At 43.4% G+C, this 21,943-nt stretch overlaps 1 protein-coding gene across 1 annotated transcript in view; it reads right to left on the reverse strand.

Annotated features, from left to right (window-relative positions):
* Positions 1–18,748, reverse strand: part of RNASEH2B (ribonuclease H2 subunit B) — a 34,315-nt gene extending 15,567 nt beyond the window's left edge. Inside the window, exons 1-7 of the mRNA XM_075266022.1 lie at positions 18,644–18,748; positions 13,876–13,947; positions 9,867–9,974; positions 9,450–9,526; positions 6,223–6,340; positions 5,216–5,280; positions 1,447–1,552 (exon numbers count right to left, since the gene is read on the reverse strand). Coding sequence (XP_075122123.1) covers positions 1,447–1,552; positions 5,216–5,280; positions 6,223–6,340; positions 9,450–9,526; positions 9,867–9,974; positions 13,876–13,947; positions 18,644–18,707 — 610 coding nt within the window. The 5' untranslated portion in view covers positions 18,708–18,748. The remainder of the gene's footprint in view (positions 1–1,446; positions 1,553–5,215; positions 5,281–6,222; positions 6,341–9,449; positions 9,527–9,866; positions 9,975–13,875; positions 13,948–18,643) is intronic.
* Between the last annotated feature and the right edge of the window lie 3,195 nt (positions 18,749–21,943).

Here is a 21,943-nt window from a genome sequence, read left to right on the forward strand (position 1 = left end):
TATACACACTGACCTCTAATGGAAAAGTGGTCATAGGTCAGTCTTCACACTATGGGGCCCTTTCATTCGTACACACTCCCTTCACAGATACCATATATACTCGAGTATAAGCCGACCTTTTCAGCACAGTTTTTATGGACCTGCATAAATTAAGTGAAGTGGGGGGGTCCTTTAGTGCTACAGTAATGATATAGGACAATCCCCCTTCCCTATAGAGATGAAAGCCCGGGAGGCCCCTGCTGATGCCCTGCATCTAGGAGAGGAAGCTAGACTAAAGTGACAGTAAAACACACAGGGACCTGCTGGGGTTACTATTTCTAGTAATGTCAGGCATTTGGGGTTATTAATTTAGTTTCAGTAACTCCATGTGCCTCACATTAATAACAGTTAACCCCATCATGTCCCTCATATTAACCCCTGTGTGCCCCAATAAGGGTTACTAATATGTGAGACACGTGGGGGTACTAATAAAGGACCTTAATTATGAAGATACCTAATTAACTGCTATTACTATGAGGCACATGGAGTTACTAAGCTGCAATGCACATGACCAGACTTTTTATCTGCAATGGTGGATTTCTCCTCTCGGCTTATACTCGAGTCAATGAGTTTTCCGAGGTAAAATTAGGGGCCTCGGCTTATACTCGAGTATATATATGGTATGTTTATTTTGTATAGTTTTCAGACTATATACTCTGGTATTTCTAATTTCAGGAGCAGAAATTTCTATAACGAATCTGATGTATGTGGAGGAGCTGAGCTGGTTTATATTGTTTTCTGCAAAATGATTCTAATTCATTCATTTAAAGCCCCATTCATTCTGGATATAGGAGCTCAATGAGTGGTCTTGCTAGTGATTGACAGACTTTATTATATAACTATAAGGTACAGCTGTCAATCAGTAAGTAGGATTGCCCACTGGACTCCTAAACTCAGAATGAATTTTTTTTTTCCAAAACAACCTCCCTTCCCAAACCATGAAATACTAAATATTCTGCCTACATTCTCCTTCTCTATACCATTCTGACCACAAAGCAGACCGCAAGTAAAATGCCGCCAGTTTCCTAGAATGACAGCTGCCATCCTCATGAGATATGGCTTCACACTACTAGATTGGCTATCCCTATAACACGAAAGCTATGGGGGCTGACATAGCTGTGAACTGTCGTCATAAATACTTGACATGAGGGAAAAAAACCCAAAACTTTAAAACTTAGGTTACAAGGAATCTATTAGGGCAGATCGATGTAAACTAGGACATTGGCCAGATGTGAAGAGAAGAACAGTCCCACATGTGTTAGCTAGGGGGCTGAAGTCTAGTTAAGCAATATACCGTCTGAAAATATCGCATACTGTCATTGTCTGAGCTGTAGGTCTATCAACAAAACGAATAGGACTCCTGTCTTGTGTCATTCACAAAAGCTCAATAAAGATACTGCTATTTACCCTCTTTTGTGTCAGATTCTTGTTTAATCCGAATAAAGCTGGCAGACTGCGTGCTCCCCCCCACACATACGTCACTGTCCTTCAGGACTTTAACAGTTTGATCCACCTACAGAAACAGAATCACATGAATACACAGAATACACTTACAATACAATCCTCTGGTGCTTTCTAAAGTAAGGGAATGTGGCTTTGCATATCAGATCATGCGTTTGCAACATGTTTTCTAGGAAATGTGCCCGGAGACTTTATAATAGTTCTCAATGGAACAGAAAAGAAGTTACAAAATTCCAGTTCATGTCTTAGGCAACGTTATTAAAAGACATTGTAAACTAAAAATCCAAATTTGTCAGCAGGGCTGTGGATTCAGAAAGCAAAACCACAGACTCCAACTGAGGCTCCCAATGACTGCGAGAACTCACAATGGTCTCTCCCTCTGTCACAAGAGTCCAACAAAAGTCAATAGGGCACTAGGGATTCTTCATACAGGAGATATCCAAATTGCACCAGTACTATCCTATTGCAGTGGGGAATAAATGTATTTAGTCAGCGACCAATTGTGCAAGTTTTCCCACTTAAAAAGATGAGAGGCGTCTGTAATTTACATCATAGGTAGACCTCAACTATGAGATTAAATGAGAAAACAAATCCTGAAAATCACATTGTCTGATTTTGTAAGAATTTATTTGCAAATTATGGTGGAAAATAAGTATTTGGTCAGTAACAAAGTTTCATCTCAATACTTTGTTATACAGTCCTATGAAAAAGTTTGGGCACCCCTATTAATCTTAATCATTTTTAGTTCTAAATATTTTGGTATTTGCAACAGCCATTTCAGTTTGATATATCTAATAACTGATGGACACAGTAATATTTCAGGATTGAAATGAGGTTTATTGTACTAACAAAAAATGCGCAATATGCATTAAACCAAAATTTGACCGGTGCAAAAGTATGGGCACCTCAACAGAAAAGTGACATTAATATTTAGTAGATCCTCCTTTTGCAAAGATAACAGCCTCTAGTCGCTTCCTGTAGCTTTTAATCAGTTCCTGGATCCTGGATAAAGGTATTTTGGACAAACAATTCAAGTTCAGTTAAGTTAGATGGTCGCCGAGCATGGACAGCCCGCTTCAAATCATCCCACAGATGTTCAATGATATTCAGGTCTGGGGACTGGGATGGCCATTCCAGAACATTGTAATTGTTCCTCTGCATGAATGCCTGAGTTGATTTGGAGCAGTGTTTTGGATCATTGTCTTGCTGAAATCTCCATCCCCGGCGTAACTTCAACTTCGTCACTGATTCTTGAACATTATTCTCAAGAATCTGCTGATACTGAGTGGAATCCATGCGACCCTCAACTTTAACAAGATTCCCGATGCCGGCATTGGCCACACAGCCCCAAAGCATGATGGAACCTCCACCAAATTTTACAGTGGGTAGCATGTGTTTTTCTTGGAATGCTGTTTCTTTTTGGACGCCATGCATAACGCCTTTTTTTATAACCAAACAACTCAATTTTTGTTTCCAAAATGAAGCTGCCTTGTCCAAATGTGCTTTTTCTTACCTCAGGCAACTCTATTTGTGGCGTGCGTGCAGAAACGGCTTCTTTCTCATCACTCTCCCATACAGCTTCTATTTGTGCAAAGTGCGCTGTATAGTTGACCGATGCACAGTGACACCATCTGCAGCAAGATGATGCTGCAGCTCTTTGGAGGTGGTCTGTGGATTGTCCTTGACTGTTCTCACCATTCTTCTTCTCTGCCTTTCTGATATTTTTCTTGGCCTGCCACTTCTGGGCTTATCAAGAACTGTCCCTGTGGTCTTCCATTTCCTTACTATGTTCCTGACAGTGGAAACTGACAGGTTAAATCTCTGAGACAACGTTTTGTATCCTTCCCCTGAACAACTATGTTGAACAATCTTTGTTTTCAGATCATTTGAGAGCGGGCTGTCCATGTTCGGCGACCATCAAACTTAACTGAACTTGAATTGTTTTGTAGAAAGAAATGGTCCAAAATACCTTCATCCAGGATCCAGGAACTGATTAAAAGCTACAGGAAGCGACTAGAGGCTGTTATCTTTGCAAAAGGAGGATGTACTAAATATTAATGTCACTTTTCTGTTGAGGTGCCCATATTTTTGCACCGGTCAAATTTTGGTTTAATGCATATTGCGCATTTTCTGTTAGTACAATAAACCTCATTTCAATCCTGAAATATTACTGTGTCCATCAGTTATTAGATATATCAAACTGAAATGGCTGTTGCAAACACCAAAATATTTAGAACTAAAAATGATTAAGATTAATAGGGGTGCCCAAACTTTTTCATAGGACTGTATATCCTTTGTTGGCAATGACAGAGGTCAAACGTTTTCTGTAAGTCTTCACAAGGTTGGCACACACTGTTGTTGGTATGTTGGCCCATTCCTCCATGCAGATCTCCTCTAGAGCAGTGATGTTTTGGGGCTGTCTCTTGGCAACACGGACTTTCAATTCCCTCCAAAGGTTTTCTATAGGGTTGAGATCTGGAGACTGGCTAGGCCACACCAGGACCTTGAAATGCTTCTTACAAAGCCACTCCTTTATTGCCCTGGCGGTGTGCTTTGGATCATTGTCATGTTGAAAGACCCAGCCACGTTTCACCTTCAATGCCCTTGCTGATGGAAGGAGGTTTGTACTCAAAAATCTCACGATACATGGCCCCATTCATGCTTTCATATACACGGATCAGTCGTCCTGGTCCCTCTGCAGAGAAACAGCCCCAAAGCATGATGTTTCCACCCCCATGCTTTACAGTAGGTATGGTGTTTGATGGATGCAACTCAGTATTCTTTCTCCTGCAAACACGATGAGTTGTGTTTCCACCAAACAGATCTACTTTGGTTTCATCAGACCATAGGACATTCTCCCAATACTCTTCTGGATCATCCAAATGCTCTCTAGCAAACTTCAGACGGGCCCGGACATGTACTGGCTTAAGCAGTGGGACACGTCTGGCACTGCAGGATCTGAGTCCCTGGCGGCGTAGTGTGTTACTGATGGTAGGCTTTGTTACGTTGATCCCAACTCTCAGCAGGTCATTCATTTGGTCTCCTCGTGTGATTCTGGGATTTTTGCTCACCGTTCTTCTGATTATTTTGACCCCATGGGGTGGGATCTTGCGTGGAGTGCCGGATTGAGGGAGATTATCAGTGGACTTGTACGTTTTCCATTTTCCAGTTGATTTCTTCACACCAAGCTACTTGCCTATTGCAGATTCAGTCTTCCCAGCCTGGTGCAGGGCTACAATTTTGTTTCTGGTGTCCTTGACCGCTCTTTGGGCTTCACCATAGTGGAGTTTGGAGTCTGACTGTTCCAGGTTGTGGACAGGGGTCTTTTATAAACAGGTACCATTACTACAGGTAATGAGTGGAGGAAAGAGGAGCCTCTTAAAGGAGAAGTTACAGGTCTGTGAGAGCCAGAAATCTTGATTGTTTGTAGGTGACCAAATACTTATTTTTCTCCATAATTTGCAAATAAATTCTTTCCAAATCAGACAATGTGATTTTTAGCGATTTGTTTTCTCATTTTGTCTCTCATAGTTGAGGTCTACCTATGATGTCAATTACAGGCCGACCTCATCTTTTTAAGTGGGAGAACTTGCACAATTGGTGGCTGGCTAAATACTTTTTTCCCCCATTGTACGTCTATAAAACATGTCTTTGGTTATGTAGGATAACCTAAGCCGAGCCAAGAGCTTTTTAAAAAACAAAAATGTAAACTCACCTTTTTCTTTAGCCATGCAAGCGTCTTTTCTTTACTGTACTTGTAAAATTTCTTGCTGCCAATTTCTAGCAAAAACAATGAAATACATGTGAATAACCTGTGGATGAAACAGCTACAAAGGGTGAGGAGTTAAATGGAAGGAAGAACATACAGAATAGGTTGAATTAGGGCTGCGCAATTAATTGCAAAATAATGGAAAGTCATCTCAATTAAAGAGGACCTTTCATGAGTTGGGGCACAGGCAGTTCTATATACTGCTGGAAAGCCGGCAGTGCGCTGAATTCAGTGCACTGTCTGCTTTCCCGATCCGATCAGGACTTTATCCTCTATCAATTTTCAGTAGAGACCTCTGTGTAGATGTGAGAGTAGCCTGAGGCAGACTGAGCCCTGAATCTGCCTCCTGTTGTTTTTAATGGGCGGCAGAGATCAAAGGCAGGATAATGAAAAAACATGGGAGTCCTGCTCAATTTTGCTATTTTGCCAATTAGGCTCATTTATTTCATCCTAAGTGTGTGAAAGCAGTCTTCTTCCGGAGCTGGGTTCAAACTTCTAGGCCTCGGGCAGTGTCGACTGCGCATGCTCACAGGCCACAAGAAAATGGCCGCTTACTTACTGTGTAAGCGGCCATTTTTCTTGTGGCCGCGGGCATGCGCAGTCGGCTCTGCCCGAGGCCTAGAAGTTTGAATCTATCTCCTGAAGAAGATGCGCAGAGAGGCCGTTCCTGAAGAAGATGGAGGCGGCGCTGGAGATTTCTCTCGCAGCAATGAGGACGCCCCCAGTGCTGCGAGAGAACTCATTTGTATACAGACGAAAACTGGGATTTCTACCGAACGGCAGTGCGGAGAAGACATCTAAAGGTAGAAGAATAGCCTTTCTTAAGGCTATTCCTACATGTGAGCGACAAAAAATGTGATTTTAATGGTAAAATCCCTTTCAGTTAGAATGAACTAGTTACAAGCATATTTCAGTGACTTCATGCACAAGCTTTATTTGCTATGGATTGTTACCTTTTTCTTCGGTGACATGATGGAGTGATTTGGCTACTTGTGTGCACTGCAGTAACAAGTGACATGATGGAAATTCTTCATCTACCACAATCTGTTCCACTGGCTGAAACTTCCCTTGCTTAAAAAGAAAAATTAAATTAATGGTAATGAGAAATATAACCAATAAGTGGAAAATCTGAAAATGCAAATGACAATATAGTTTAGTATAGCTCAAAGTTAGAACATTTTCCTTTTTATACAAAGATCTCCTGCACAACACAGACTGCTGTTAGCAATACTGGCCTACATACTAGCTCGCCCACCCTCCGACCACTATTACAAAAAGTGGCAAGCAAGACAGAACAGGGAACGTAGTACAATTTGAGAGCAAGGATTCTCTTGCACCAAAGATGCGCCACAAAAATGGATTTTTTTGTACTCACCGTAAGATCCTTTTCTTTGTTTCACTTGGGTGTACACCCGGCCACTAGGAGGCGGACATTAGGAAAACGAGGGCTGTCGCCTACACAGTCAGTACCTTCTTAAAGATAGTGCACTAAGGCCCCATGGGACGATACGCAGTGCTAAAGCGCTGCGGGAAAAACCGCAGCGGGAAAGAATCGCAGTTCTTCCCACAGCGCTTTGAACAGAAAGTTCACAGAGTTTTCCTCCGCGGACTTTCTCTTTACAATTATATCTACAGGAAAGCCGCTGGCGTTTCCATAGATATAATTGATATGCTGCGATTTCCAAAACCGTGCTGGTTTTGGAAATCGCAGCGTGTCCGTGCTGCGGTTTTAAACGCAAAGTGGGCATGGTATTCGCATGAATCCCATCCACTTTGCAGTTACTGTATAACGCTGCGATTTTTCCCTTGGCGTTTCCGGCCCATGGGTATAGACAGTGTTTATGTGGAGCTGACAGCTTTGTGAGTCCGTGCTGAGTCCCTCAGTCAAACATGCGGGAAAAAAATCACCCATCCAGTAGATGGGAAAATAAATTCCTCCCATTTTGTACACACCCAGCCCTGGCAGCACTAGGGTTGAGCAATTGGGATCGGGAAAGATCGGATATCGATCGAGCAAATTTCACGATTGGCTGGAAAATGATCGAAAATTGGATTTTGAAATCTCAAGATCGGCTTAACCCCACTGTACATACAATATACAATTAGGGTTGAGCGATCGGGAAAAGATCGGATCCTGATCGGCGATCGAGCACATTTCACGATCAGGATCGGCTGATCAGAAATTGGATTTTAAAATTGATCTTGAAATCTAAAGATCGGCTCAACCCTAATCTGCACATAAAACTGAAAATTCAAAACAGATAAGCTCTTTGTGATATCTTACAAAACCATCTCAGGCCCGCTTCACATCTGCGTTCAGGTCATTCCGTTCCCCTGTCCACATGAAATATGTGGAGAGACAAGTCCAGCAAGCAGCACTTTTCTCTTTGAATTTTTTGTGTGGAAACCACACAGACCCCATTATAGTATATGGGTCTGTGGGTTTCCTTACGTAACCGCGTTTTTATGCAGATAGGTTCCTTTCTAGGGTCCACAAGAGGACTCTCCTCGAGCAGAAACCCAAATGCAAGTGTGAATCAGACCTAATTCAGTCAGTATAACAGTCACATAGCTGCGTAACACATTGTGCAAATTTACTATATCCAACTCCGTAGTGCAATACATGGACTCCACAGACTCTTAAGTAAACAGCGCTAAACTAATATATGTACAAACAGTAATAAACAGATTTAGGGTGTGCAAACAGCGCAATATGTTGCAGATTTTCAGGATTTCAACTCAAGAGCAGTGTCAAAATTCTGTCCTGAGTCTAGAAAACTTAAACTATAAAGACAAGTTACTGAGACTGACGCTGGGTTCACATTAGCGTCCGGTCTCCGTTCTCAGGTCTCCGTCTTCTGCAGACAGAAACCTGTCAGACTGTATCCGTCCGTAAGTGCCGGTGAGCGTTTTATGTTCTCCGTGGCTAAACAGTTTTTTTTTGTTTTTTTTAACCGGACACAAAGTAATGCATGTCTGACTCTGTGTCCAGTTTTTTGTTTTTAAAAAAACTGTTACGCCGCAGAGAGCACAAAACGCTCACCAGCGCTCACGGCCATTTGAATGCGTTTGAAAAATGCCTGCAGGTTTCCGTTTCCTGCCCAGAGACCCAGGCGCAGATGTGAACGAGCCTTAAAGGGATTCTACCATTAAAACATTTTTTTTTTTGTGTATAAGACGTCGGAATAGCCTTTAGAAAGGCTATTCGTCTCTTACCTTTAGACGTGGTCTCCGCCGCGCTGTTCCTTAGAAATACTGTTTTTTACCGGTATGCAAATGAGTTCTCCCGCAGCAATGGGGGCGGGCCCCAGCGCTCAAACAGCGATGATGCGTCCCCACCACTGCCAGAGAAGTGTCTCCAAGCGCCGCCTCCTTCTTCGTCCGCGGCGTCATCTTCAATGTCTTCCGGCGCAGGCTCGTAACTTCTAGCAGAGCAGAGCAGAGTGGAGAATGGCCGCTTGCACAGTATTATTAGCGGCCATTTTCCCGTGGCCTGTGCAGTCTGCTCTGCTCGGTTACGAACCTGCGCCGGAAGAAAACATTGAACATGACACGGCGGACGAAGAAGGAGGCGGCGCTTGGAGACACTTCTCTGGCAGCGGTGGAGATGCCCTCATCACTGTTTGAGCGCTGAGGCCCACCCCCATCGCTGTGGGAGAACTCATTTGCATACCGGTAAAAAACGGTATTTCTGAGGAACGGCGCGGTGAAGACCAAGTCTAAGGCTGTATTCAAACTAAGTAACGCTGGCGTTTTTTGTGCATATTTTTGCACATAGCGCTGCGTTAACGCCGTGTAGCGCCACGCTATTTTACTGTGGCGTTGCCCGGCGTTAATGCGGCACTATGTGCAAAAATAAGCACAAAAAAACGCCAGCGTTACTCAGTGTGAAGCCAGGTAAGAGACGAATAGCTTTCTAAAGGCTATTCTAACATCTTATCCACAAAAAAAAAAAAAAAAGTTTTAATGGTAGAATCCCTTTAACAGGAATTTCATAAGATGCATCAAAACTTCCACATCTCATTTTTAGAGGTCCATTAAGAAATGAAAGCCGCAAATGGATTGGCTGCCATTTTAAAGGATTTCAATTTTACACCGCATTCAGAAATCTCTCCCAATGTGTCTATAATTTTGGTAATAAAGATCAAGCCTTGACAAATATCTGTCCTGTACCCCATACCTCTTTGTCAGCTTTCATCATATAGTACAGCACCAAAAACAGAGGATCCACGGGCGTCACATACAGTAATCGACCATCTAAAAATAAACATATTATCTAGTTACAGTTTATCAATAAACAAATTCTTATTGGCCCGTTCTTCTGCATCTACGATGGGCCGGAAGAATGGACTGCGCAATGTGGATATGAACATACTCCTAAATGTTATATATAATGCAAAATAAAACTATTCGGATGAACGTCACTGACATTTTTTAACAGGATTGTCCTGTTATGCACTGGTGCCCCATTCACAGGAGGCCTTAGGGTGACTTTCGGTCCCCCCCATCTTCCAGATCAGTGAGGACCCATAGGGAACAACCTCTTTGATAGAATAGAAGTACAGTACATAAATAATCTATTTTTCTTTTATCTCACCTTCTTGAACTGTCTGACCAATAAACCATGATCGAAATTCTTCCTGGAAAGCTTTCACTTCACAGACCTGCTGTCCAGAGTTGATAAATAAGAACATGGCCCCTTTACCTGTCAATACACCATTATTATTATTATTATTGTTTATTTATATAGCACCATTAATTCCATGGTGCTTTACATTTGGGGGTTACATACAATACACAAAATATACAGGTACATATCATACTAACAGTGATCGGCTGGCACAGTGGGGAAGAGGGCCCTGCCCGCGAGGGCTTACAATCTATGAGGGAAGGGGATAGAGACAGAAGGAGAGGGGGAGACTGTACAGATGGCAGTGCGGTGATAGTGTTATTGGAGGTTGTAGGCCTTCCCGAATAGGTGAGTCTTCAGGGCCTTCTTGAAGCCTGTGATTGTGGGGATCAGTCTTATGTGTCGTGGTAAGGAGTTCCAGAGTATGGGGGATGCACAGGAGAAATCTTGGAGACGGTTGTGTGAGGAGTGGATGAGGGCAGAGCGGAGTAAGAGGTCGTTGGAGGATCTGAGGTTACGTGTGGGCAGGTAGTGGGAGATGAGGTCAGAGATATATGGAGGGGACAGGTTGTGGATGGCTTTGTATGTTAGCGTTAGTAGCTTGAACTCAATTCGCTGGGCTATGGGTAACCAGTGGAGGGACTGGCAGAGGGGAGCAGCCGATGAAGATCGGGGGGTGAGGTGGATTAAGCGAGCAGCGCAGTTTAAGGTGGACTGGAGGGGGGCGAGAGTGTTTGCTGGGAGTCCATGGAGAAAGGTGTTACAGTAGTCTAGGCGGGAGATTATGAGGGCCTGGACGAGCATCTTGGTAGTTTCAGGGGTGAGGAAGGAGCGGATTCGGTGGATGTTCTTGAGCTGGAGGCGGCAGCAGGTGTTGAGGGCTTGAATATGTGGTTTGAAGGATAAGTCGGAGTCCAGGGTTACCCCAAGGCATTGGGCCTGTGGGACAGGGGTAATTGTGGTTCCATTAACTTTGATAGATGGGTCAGGTGGAGGGGCCATACAGGATGGGCTGAAGATGATAAACTCTGTTTTCTCCATGTTGAGTTTGAGAAAGCGGGAGGAGAGAAAGGAGGCTACGGCCGCTAGACAATCTGGAACTCTGGTCAGCAGGGAGGTAATGTCTGGTCCAGAGATGTATATTTGGGTGTCGTCGGCATAGCAGTGGTACTGAAAGCCATGAGATTCTATGAGTTGGCCCAGGCCAAGGGTGTAGATGGAGAACAGGAGGGGTCCTAGGACGGAGCCTTAGGGGACACCTACAGAGAGAGGGCGAGGTGAGGAGGTGGTGTGCGAGTGGGAGACGCTTAATGTGCAGTCGGTGAGGTATGAGGAGATCCAGAATTTTAACAATCTAATACAAGGTTATAGACAAAAGATAGGTAATGACCAATATTATGAGACAACTTAGTCTCATTTCATAGAGCATGCAATTCTGGGACAAAACATACAGCACTTTAGTTATAAAGTTTAGTTTTCTGTTTGAAAAACCTCTCTAAAGTTCCTGTCTCCCTTCTAGCTAATTTGCAGTTCACTATCTGTTGCTAGATAAGTTCTGTCCATAGATATATTAGATAAGCAAGAAGGAATCAAACATCTGCAAACTGAATTCTCTGAACATTCTGCAAATCTCACATCTTTTAATGTATTATATATACACTTCTGGATGCCTGTGTGATTACAGATGGGAAATTATTCTAAGACAACCAGCAGCACTCCTAACTGTGCTAATAGTTGGTTTATTCTCATGTCTTTTAGCTGCTCGCCTGCACGTATTTGTAGTCTGGTGTTCCTGGATCTCCTAGATCATGGACACTTGAGCTTTTCTCAGCTATTTGTTTCCTATTGTACAGTTATTCCTGGCAGAATAGTTGCAGTAACCTATAGGGGAAAGGGACAGACTGCTCTTTACTGTACATGCCCGCGGCCTCAGAGACAAATGCAAAATGAGCTGCAGCCATAATGGGGTTATTAGCAGCAGAAAAACTGAAAGGACATCATGTATGAAGACTTATACAGTCATAGAACAGACTACCTAGCAAGACCCCGCACATATTTCATTTTTTTCATGAAAACTCAGCTACCCTTTAAAGGGATACCCTGTGGGGAGGTCATCAATATGAAAAATCTATTAAAGTGGAAAACCCCTTTAACTACCCACATGGGCTCGATGTGTCTATGAAGAGGACGAGATGCCAGACACCCTCATTGTAGACCATCTTGACACATCAGAAATGGGTGGGTTTACAACTATCCTGTCTGATCACAATTTCCTTTGACTTTCAAATTCCTTAATTTTGGGCCAAGGGAAGACGTAGATGTTTGTGTTGAGAGAATTACAGTTCAAGGAAACACAAAGTGTTTAATGTACATGCAATATTCATGATATTTCTATGCACTGTGTTTCTATGACCCTTGGGATTATCTGCTCATTTCCCAAGTGACATAGCTGCCTGCTCTCAGGGGGGAGGGGCTAACTGCACAGGAGCGAGCCTGTGTCTGTAGCTGTTCCTGTGTCTGCACCACACATGTGACCTAGCTTCCTGCTCTCAGATAAAGGAGGAGGGAAAGGAGTGCTGCTTTCTTATATAAAACAGTCTAAATCCTAGTGGGCTAAAGGACCTGGTCCCTGTGCTCACTAGGATTTAGCTTTCTTATAAAAAGCAGGCTAAAAGCTAGTGGATAGAAGGACCTGGTCCCTTAGCCCACTAGGATTTAGGCGACTCTATGTAGAACAAACTAAATCCAAGTGTTACAGGACCTTTGATGACATCATAGGCCCTTCAGTCGTCCTATAGGATCACGCTATGTGGTGGGCGGAGCTACACGCTAATTTGGGGGCAGAGCTAAACTGGAGGTAGTCAGACAGTATGGCTTTGCATATGAAACTCCGCCCACCAATTGACGTCGAAAACCAGGAAGACAGAAGTCTTCACAGCAGCGAAGACTGGTGAGCAAGGGACATGGGAATACCCCTTCAACCACTGACGTGTACATCAGGTGCCATCACGTCAGCCAGGTGTAATTGTAGATATGGGGGTTCTAATGCGCATCTGAGCCAACATATACAGCTACCAACAAGTGGAAGGACAAGTCAGAATCACTTAAAATACCAACAAACACTGTAGAATTGTACATTTTGTGAAACCCCTTAAAGGCACTGGGTGTAAAGCAAGATACACAGAATGCAGCAATTTCCTCATTTTTTTTCTGCTTAAATCCAGGTGTTGCGCAACTATCTGTTATGGGACTATTACTACGAGACTTTTATATAAGCAAATATGCAGAGTCAAAGTCAAAATGGCATTGTAATGAAATGTCAAAAATGAAAACCTAAATTGATGGCTCATGCATACAGTTGTGTGTACTTTCAGTGTGTTGTGTTTTTCATGCTTTGCACACTGATCCATTCATTTCTATAGCCCTATGCAACAACTGTGTATTTTCATGGGCCTATTCCTGTCTGTTTTGCAGCGTGGGCTCACTAAAAATCAGTAAATGGGGCCCTGGAATCACAGGCCATCCAATCACAGACCAGCTAAAGGTGCACAGTCGTGTATATGTAACCGTATACCTTAGTATGCCCTCTGTTACAGTAATGTAATGTTATTGCAGAGCTGAATTCCACCGAAATCCAGTATGCAACAGACCAAGGCATTGTCCACTCAAGCGTGCAACACTTTATAATGGAGAACAAAAGCAATGATGGCATATCAATAAAATATACTATCAATGTTCATTTGGCTGAACTTATAGCTTTTGGACTTTCTACAATCTCCAGACTGAAGTGGCAGCAAACTCTCGCTCTAGTTTTCCAATCAGCCTATTATAGTCGATGATCAACCTTATAGCCTGACCAAAAAAGACAGCAAAGTCACACAGAGATCAGTACGATATGTCACCAATGACAGGACTGAGACAACTCCTAAATCAAGAAGAGAGAACAAGAACCAGAAAATAAGGCGGCCATATTCACCTGTCAGGGGACTGCGTAACTTTGCAAACAAGGTTTTATCACTTGGCTTCTTTGCATCATCTTTAAGGGAATCTGAAATGAGAAGAAAAGAAATTATATAGAACAAGTGATAAAGAGATATTCCAAGATTGGCCAAGGAAGGAGAATGGTTTAAATTAAAGCCAAGAAGCTACCTGTTAAATAACCTGCAAGTCTTTGCTTTCATGGCTGCAGTGATGACATGTCACCTACCCAAATGGGGTCACTACACCCCTTCTCTGGTCTTAGCCGTGTACACTGAGGCTAGTAGTTGTCTGTACTAGTTACGTGTAAAGTCATTGCTGCAGCCATATGAAGAAAGACTGTGCGGGAGCAGCAGAGAGGTAAGTGGTGCAAGATCAGCAACAGGTTTTAACTAGGGTTGAGCCGATCTTGACTTTTCAGGATTGATTTTAAAATCCGATTTCCGATCATTTTTCATTCGAACCCGATCTCGATCCCAATTCCGGTCCCAATGCAAGTCAATGGGATTTTTTTATTAATCGGAGATCGGATTTTAAAAGCAATCCTATTCACTATACAGCATGGAATCTAACAATTGAACGCCAGGTTAGGAGGGTGTGGGCGGGTACTCGGAGGGGAGACATCACGTCTCTCCACCCTGTACCCGCCCACACTCTCCTAAGCCACAAGCCCTTCCTAGCTCTTTAAACACTAACCTGGGAGGCGGGAAGACTGCAGCATGGAGTGGCGAAGAAGAACACCGGAGCAGCCATCTCTGGAGGTAAGTAGCTACCATGTTTCCCCGAAAATAAGACAGTGTCTTATATTAAATTGTCGCCCTAAATATAGGACCTGTCATTTTCGGGGGATGTCTTATTACAACCGGCAGTCATGCCGGAACTTCCTTAGTGGAGCGTCAGCATGACTGCCAATTGTAGGTAGTGTAGGGGAGGGGAAGAAGATATCATATTTACCTATCCCATCTTCCTAGCAGCACTGGTGCTGCTGTTCGTCCCGGCAGTGGTGGGCGGGGCTTAGCGGAGCTTTCGTGGCCGGGGCTTAGCAATCCCCACTTCACTGACACAGCAGCCGTGCTCTGTGCTCCATGTGCACAGGAAAGGCGGCTGCTGCCTCTGGGATGAGCTGGGAGAGCTCATCCTACAGCAGCACGGACAGCAAAGGCAGCAGCTGGCTTTGCTGTGCACACGGAGCACGGCTGCTGTGTCAGTGAAGTGGGGATCACTAAGCCCCGCCCACGAAAGCTCTGCTAAGCCCCACCCCTGAATCCCACTCTAAGCCCCGCCCACCACTGCCAGGCATGCCTTATATTAGGCAATTCAACAGAACCCCCCCCCCCCCATGCCTTACTTTCTGGGGTGTCCTACTTTCGGGGAATCACGGTACTAGAGATGTTAGTTTAGTGTCCTATTAAAATTAATGGACGCAGCCGGCGCACAGGGGGTAAAGGCTGTGTGCCGGCTGCTTCCATTCATTCCTATGGAACCGCAGCGGAGCCTTCACACTGACTATACACTCCGCTCAGAATGAGCGGAGTGTATACTCAGTGTGAAGGCTAAGCAAATCATTGTGGGAAATAGTACCGAACTCGATCCCACCTAAAAAGATCGTGTTCGGAATTCCGATCGCACAACCCTAGTTTTAAAGGGGCTCTATCAGCAAAATCATGCTGATAGAGCCCCACATATGCGTGCATAGCCTTTAAAAAGGCTATTCAGGCACTGTAAAAGTTAAATTAAACTACCCCCCCGTTTTAAAATAATAACTTAAAAAAGAATGTTCTCTACTTACGGAACGTGCACGCTGGGCGGGCATTCAGGGTGCGCCGTCTTCTTCTTCCCCGCCTCTTCTCCTTCTGACGTCTTCGGGTCCCGTCCTCCTCCGGCGCTTGCTCGCGGACACTGATAAAAAAAAAATAGCCCGGGCGCATGCGCAGTAGCACGCGGCTTCTACTACGGCTACTGCGCATGCGCCCGGGCTATTTTTTTTTTTTATCAGTGTCCGCGAGCAAGCGCCGGAGGAGGACGGCACCCGAAGACGTCAGAGGAAGAAGAGGCGTGGAAGAAGATGAAGACGCACCCAGAATGCCCGCCCAGGGTGCACGTTCCGTAAGTAGAGCACATTATTTTTTAAGTTATTATTTTAAAACAGGAGGGTAGTTTAATTTAACTTTTACAGTGCCTGAATAGCCTTTTTAAAGGCTATGCACGCATATGTGGGGCTCTATCAGCATGATTTTGCTGATAGAGTCCCTTTAACAGGTGAGTACATGGTCTTTAAGGTTGGGTGTCACAAAGCAACTTTGACCACAACTCTTGTCCACAACTAATGTTAGTGAACAGGGTTGCACTTCTAGTCACAAAAACGCGAATCCATACATAAATATTAGTGAAGGAGTTACAGGGAAACACAGAGATCTTTGGCTGAACAAGGGGAGTCGTGGCTGAAGTCGGCATGTAGCTCCGAGCATTATGGTGCATCCACAGGCTGCAGTTGGCCATATTAAAAGTCAAATTGGTTAAAAATTAAATAAATAAATGCTGTTTTTTATCTGGTTTTGCGGCATTTAATTTTACAAGTGAAACCTTTATGTACAGTGTTTCACCCGTGAAATAAAAAAACTACACCATAAAACTTTACAGCATGCATATTTTCCTTTGCAGTTTGACTGTTTAAACTGGATCTTTGCAAATTTTGCCCAATCCAAGGAAAATGAATTTTGGATAAGGCCGCATGGTGCATACTTACAGAGGGATAGCCGCTACAAAATTTTGGTGGCTCACACTGCGAACTAATATAACAGTGTAGTAAAGCAGTTTTAATGAAACCCTATCCACACTGCGCAGAAACCAACATCATAGCATAAACTGTTGTGTGCTGTGGGTTTCAAACACGCAGCATGTCAATTATTGCTGCAGGTTCATCCACAGGTTTCCACCTTTAGGCTGGGTTCACACGGGGGGTTTTGGATTGGATTTTGAGGCGGAGGCCACCTCAGAATCTGGTCCAAAAAACGGCTAGCCGCGACTGGATACTCTGGATTAGGCCCGAATGAATGGGCCTAGTCGGGATGGAGTGTCGCGCAGCAGACTGACAGATGGAACCATCGGATGGAATCCGCCTGAAGAAAGGACCTGTCGCTTCTTTTTTTCCACGAGCAGGAACAACCAACTCGCGGAAAAAGGAACCCATTGAATACAAGGGGAGGCAGTTTTTTGAGCCGGATTTTGATGCAGAATCCGCATCAAAATCCTGACCAAAAAACTCTGTGTGAACCCAGCCTCAGGCTGAAGCCTCACGTTGTGAAAATGCAGCTTTTTTGTTGGAGATTTTGCAATCTTTATTTGCAGTTTTTTGTTTTTTAGCCAAAGCCAAGAGTTTATTGAGCAGAATATAGAAGTATAAGAACTTCCTATAGTTTTCTATTCCTTTTGTAGCCATTCTTGGCTTTGGTTCAAAAAAATCGCATCAAAATCTGCATTTCTACAATGTGGGGACTCAGCCTAAGGCTGGTTGCAGACGACCATGGCCATGTTCAGTGTGTGTGTGGGTATTTAATGGATAACATACTGACCCATTCATTTCTATGGGGCCATACACATGACTATGAATTACAGCATCATCGCTAAGGTCTCCCCCTGATGGTGCATTCTTCTATAGCCTTGTACTGTCAAGGGGGCGTTCCTCTCAGTCCAGTAATGACATCGGGCAGTAAGGACTCACTGACAGTGCATATCGGTGCTGGAACTAACAACACCGATATCTCTGCAACCGGGGAACTTATATGTAAAACGACAGTGCATTGAATTCAGTGTACGGTCAGCTTTCTAGTGGTATCTGTATCCACTAATGTCAGGGTTCCAGTCAGTGAGGTCAATAGATTTTTGCAAGGCTTCCTTTCATTGTTATAAATTAGCATGTAAAATTTTTTGATCCCTAGCAATAGGTTATTGTTAATGTGGGTGACTTCAATGGATGTTTAGACTGCTCAGGGGCCACTTCTTCTGTACATCTGTTCTTGGAAGGGGGGTGAGAAAGCTGTGCATGCAGGACCTCTTCCTCAATCTAAAAAATGTGATTCACAATGGAAAGTGACAGATTTGTTTCTTTTTATCATTGAAGTCAACGGCAGATGGATACAAATGAAAGGTATTTGCTTGCATGCATTTCCCTTTTGATAGAGCTGTCAAAAACAGAACCACAACACAGGTGTGAACACGGCCTAAGCAAAAGAAACCTGACCCTAAGAACGTGTGCACACAGATATAACGCAGTTATCAATAGAAGAGTATGGTGACAACTTTGCACTCAGTATGTATGGCGGGATCCTCCTTTATATGTGGTGCTTCTAGGTAAAAAGACCGCCATACAGAGTCTGACAGCCTACATGGTGCTGAAACTGTACGAAGAAGCCAAAGGAATCCATGCACAGGGCTCAACCAGCAATGTGAACGGTGTCTAAGGTAATATTAAAATAATAGAACAATCGCTACAACCAATCAGCTCCCAGCTCTCATTATTCTAAGGTCCTTACTGAAATGAAAGCTGCAATCTGATTGGTTGCTTCACTTTTTCAGTCATGTAGGTTTCTTACTCTGTTGCATATCTGTGTCCTCCATGTAATTGTACAAGGAACAAGACACACTGCAGATAGTAAATACAGATGCACATGTCCTGCCACTCACTGCACTCCTATATCCGTGTGCAGCCACCAAGCGGTAAGCTAGCCGCACTATATGAACTAACATGTAATGCCAGGCCTGTGTACCTGGAGCTATGAGCACCCACTGATCACTGGGCTCATCCCCGGACTTCTTCCTCCTGGGCGCCATGGTCCAAGAGCAGCTCACCGGCCCGCAGAAAGTTGGCGCTCTCCAGGGTCGGACAACTAAGTGGACGGGGGGGGGGGGTCTTCTTTATACTTTGTTTGACTATATACACGTCTACATGCCAGGAGCTGCAGGAAGTATGCCCAGTTATATGTATAATACATGTTTATTAGCTTCAGGAGGTGAACATAACTTCATATTGTGATACCACACATCATAATTCAAGTGCTCCCCTCTCAAGGAATGAGATAATGGTAGCTTCCGAGCGCGGCTAGATAGTACGCAGCTCACAGGTTTCCTGTCACAGTGTAGAGGCGGCAGTGCTGAGGGGATGGCGGGAAGGAGAGGGGGCTGCTTTTACCTCATGTATAGGAGCTCAGGCTGTGGGAACAGTAGACATGAAGATACGTGAATAGAGTTTATTTCTGTCATGGAGGAGGCTCAACAAGTGTGCAGATAGTGGACCAAACCATGTAGTGGGATGCAGCCATGAGGGAAAAACCATGGCGGCTATGCATTGTGGTTCCCATAGCACTTGTTACAGAAAGTTCATAGAGTTTTCTGCTGCGGATTCTGACTTCCATTACCCTCACTGTTAATGTCTGCATTTGGGATTCCGATCAGGGAGTCTGTTTTTTTAGCAGCCACGTTTACGCTCTCAGGACTTTTCTCTGTGTTTTTGGGCGGAAACCTTGCGGACCCCATTATAAGTCTATGTGCTCTACAGGTAGCCGCTTTTTAAGCAGATTGGGTTTATGTTTTTTGGGTCCCCAAATTGAGATGAAGAACAAAAAGCAAAGTGCTAGTCTGAACCTAGAATTAAAAAAAAAAAGCCTAAAAAATGTTTGTTAAAAATTGGGTGAAACTATATCATGTAGGGCATTTTTTTTTTTTTTTCTTCATAAGCCCGACCTCTCCATAAAAAGTAAGATGGAGTTTCTTCAGGCCGAAGAATGAACACCTCGCTTCTTTTTTCCGGGAGCCAGAAGAAACGGCTCCTGGAAAAAGTTCCTGAGCGGCTCCCATTGATTTAAATGGGAGCCATATTTTTGGTCAGGGTTTTGAGGCGGATATGGTCTCAAAACCCTGACCAAAAAACTATGTGTGAACTTACCCTTACACATGCAGCTAATCCATGGCAAACACAGATGTGTTAATGTTACTGCCAAATAAAGGATTATCTTATCTTAAATACAATGCTCTGTACAATCCTTGAAGCATGCCAGCTAGCAGTGATCAGCATGGGGTTGGCCAAATTGAACCACAATCTAAAAATAGTACCTTTTTTTTTTTTTTGCCTGTTATATCTACATGCTGTGATCCCTCCTCATGTCCTCCAACCACGGTCGGGCCGTATTATTAACATCACTCCGCACAGAGAACTAAATGATCCTGCCGTGTGTACGTGTTTCTTTCTTTTTTAGTTGCTATGATTCCTAGGATTTCTCTATCTGCCATGAGCTTCTATGTGTTTCTTGTTATATACTACTGTACCATCTATGAAACTGTATCACTGAAATTTCCCCATTGTGGGACTATTAAAGGATTATCTTATCTCTAATAAAATCTTTCGTCATATTAATAAGGTTTTCTCATGAATCCATATGCACACATCACTTCATGTCTAGAAAATACAATATTTTAAGAGAAGATGTATAATGTGCCACATTTATTAATCCAAGGACTAAGCTATTTTTGGATTTCAGGACCCCAGAAATTTTGTGTCATTAGTTTTTATTCTGTAAGTTGTAACTGCGATACCAAACATCTCTGTGTATTTATAGAGGGTTGTCTAAGAAATCCAGATCCTGCGGCTGGGGAAGGTGAGTGAAAAAAGACATACCTATCCATGGCGCTTTGGAGTTCCCTGTATTGACCGTTCCAGCAGCACTCGGGGACATGTTCTGGTAGACATAATTGCTTCAGGACACGGGATCAGTGACTTATGCGAGTGACATCCTATGTCCTTTCTTGTGGTCACAGCAGTAGGGGACACCAGGGACAGGTGAATATGTTTATTATATTTTACCTTCCCTAGCCTCCTGCTCAATAGAGGGCGCTCCCTTTAACATCATGCCGACCTTCCCAGAGGCCTTTGTTTGCAATGATGTGGGATTTTACCAGGGACAGTCTCAGCCGAGGACAGCTGTTTTGATGTTATTGCATGACTGAGGCATGAATATTTTGCGCCTTTCCGCGTGGTATTCGACCAAGTACACCAATAACTATGCAAATGGAGGTATTCCATTGAATACTACTATTGCATCGAATACTATTCGCTCATCTCTATTGCAGAGTAGTGAAGACAGAGATGATAGCATGGTCTTTAGCTTGTATTGATTATGGAAATATCTCCATATTTTTTGGAGATTTAATCCTACTTTCATTGTCCAGATAGTGTAGCAATCCTCTACCTTGGATTCCAGATTGGTCCACAGGGCTGAATCTCTCTTTACAAGATAAACATGTGTTGGAATGTGGAAGTGTTCAACGCGTGACCTCAGTTTGTATTTTCTTATGAAATAGATTCCTGTGTCATCATTCTCATACTTTGTGAACACACCCTGGGTGTTGTCGTATAGTGTTCATCATTATTATATACATCTTGTTTTTGTTATTACAGCTATTTATATGTGTATGCAAATCAGTATATTAATCATAATGAAATTATCTATATTATCATTAACACTATAATTATACCTATGGCATAATCTAATAACTAACAAGTATGAAGTGACTGCATATTATAAAATGTGGAGTACTGCTTAGGGCTCGTTCACATCTGCGCCCGGTCTCCCTCCCCAAAACCGATTTTTTAAAATCAGACACAGTCGGACATGCAGTACTCTTTGTCTGATGTAAAAAAAAAACGGTTTTGCGGCGGAGAGCATAAAACGCTCACCGGCGCTCACAGCTGGACCCAGTCTGCATGCAGAAGACGGAAAGCTGAGAACGGACTCCGGGCGCTAGTGTGAACCTAGCGTTACAGAGGCTGCAGTAGTAATGATATGGAACAAATGTATATAGTCATGGCCGTAACTGTTGGCACCCCTGAAATGTTTCCAGAAAACTAAATATTTGTCCCAGAAAAATTGTTGCAATTACAGAATTGCATATTTATTTTCCTTGTATTTATTGGAACATTAAAAAAAACAAAAAAAACAAACAATTTATATAATTTCACACAAAACTCCAAAAATGGGTCAGACAAAATTATTGACACCTGCAAATTAAAGAGG

The sequence above is a fragment of the Leptodactylus fuscus genome, chromosome 2, assembly GCF_031893055.1.
Source record: "Leptodactylus fuscus isolate aLepFus1 chromosome 2, aLepFus1.hap2, whole genome shotgun sequence".
In the NCBI taxonomy this organism is placed as follows: Eukaryota; Metazoa; Chordata; class Amphibia; order Anura; family Leptodactylidae; genus Leptodactylus; species Leptodactylus fuscus.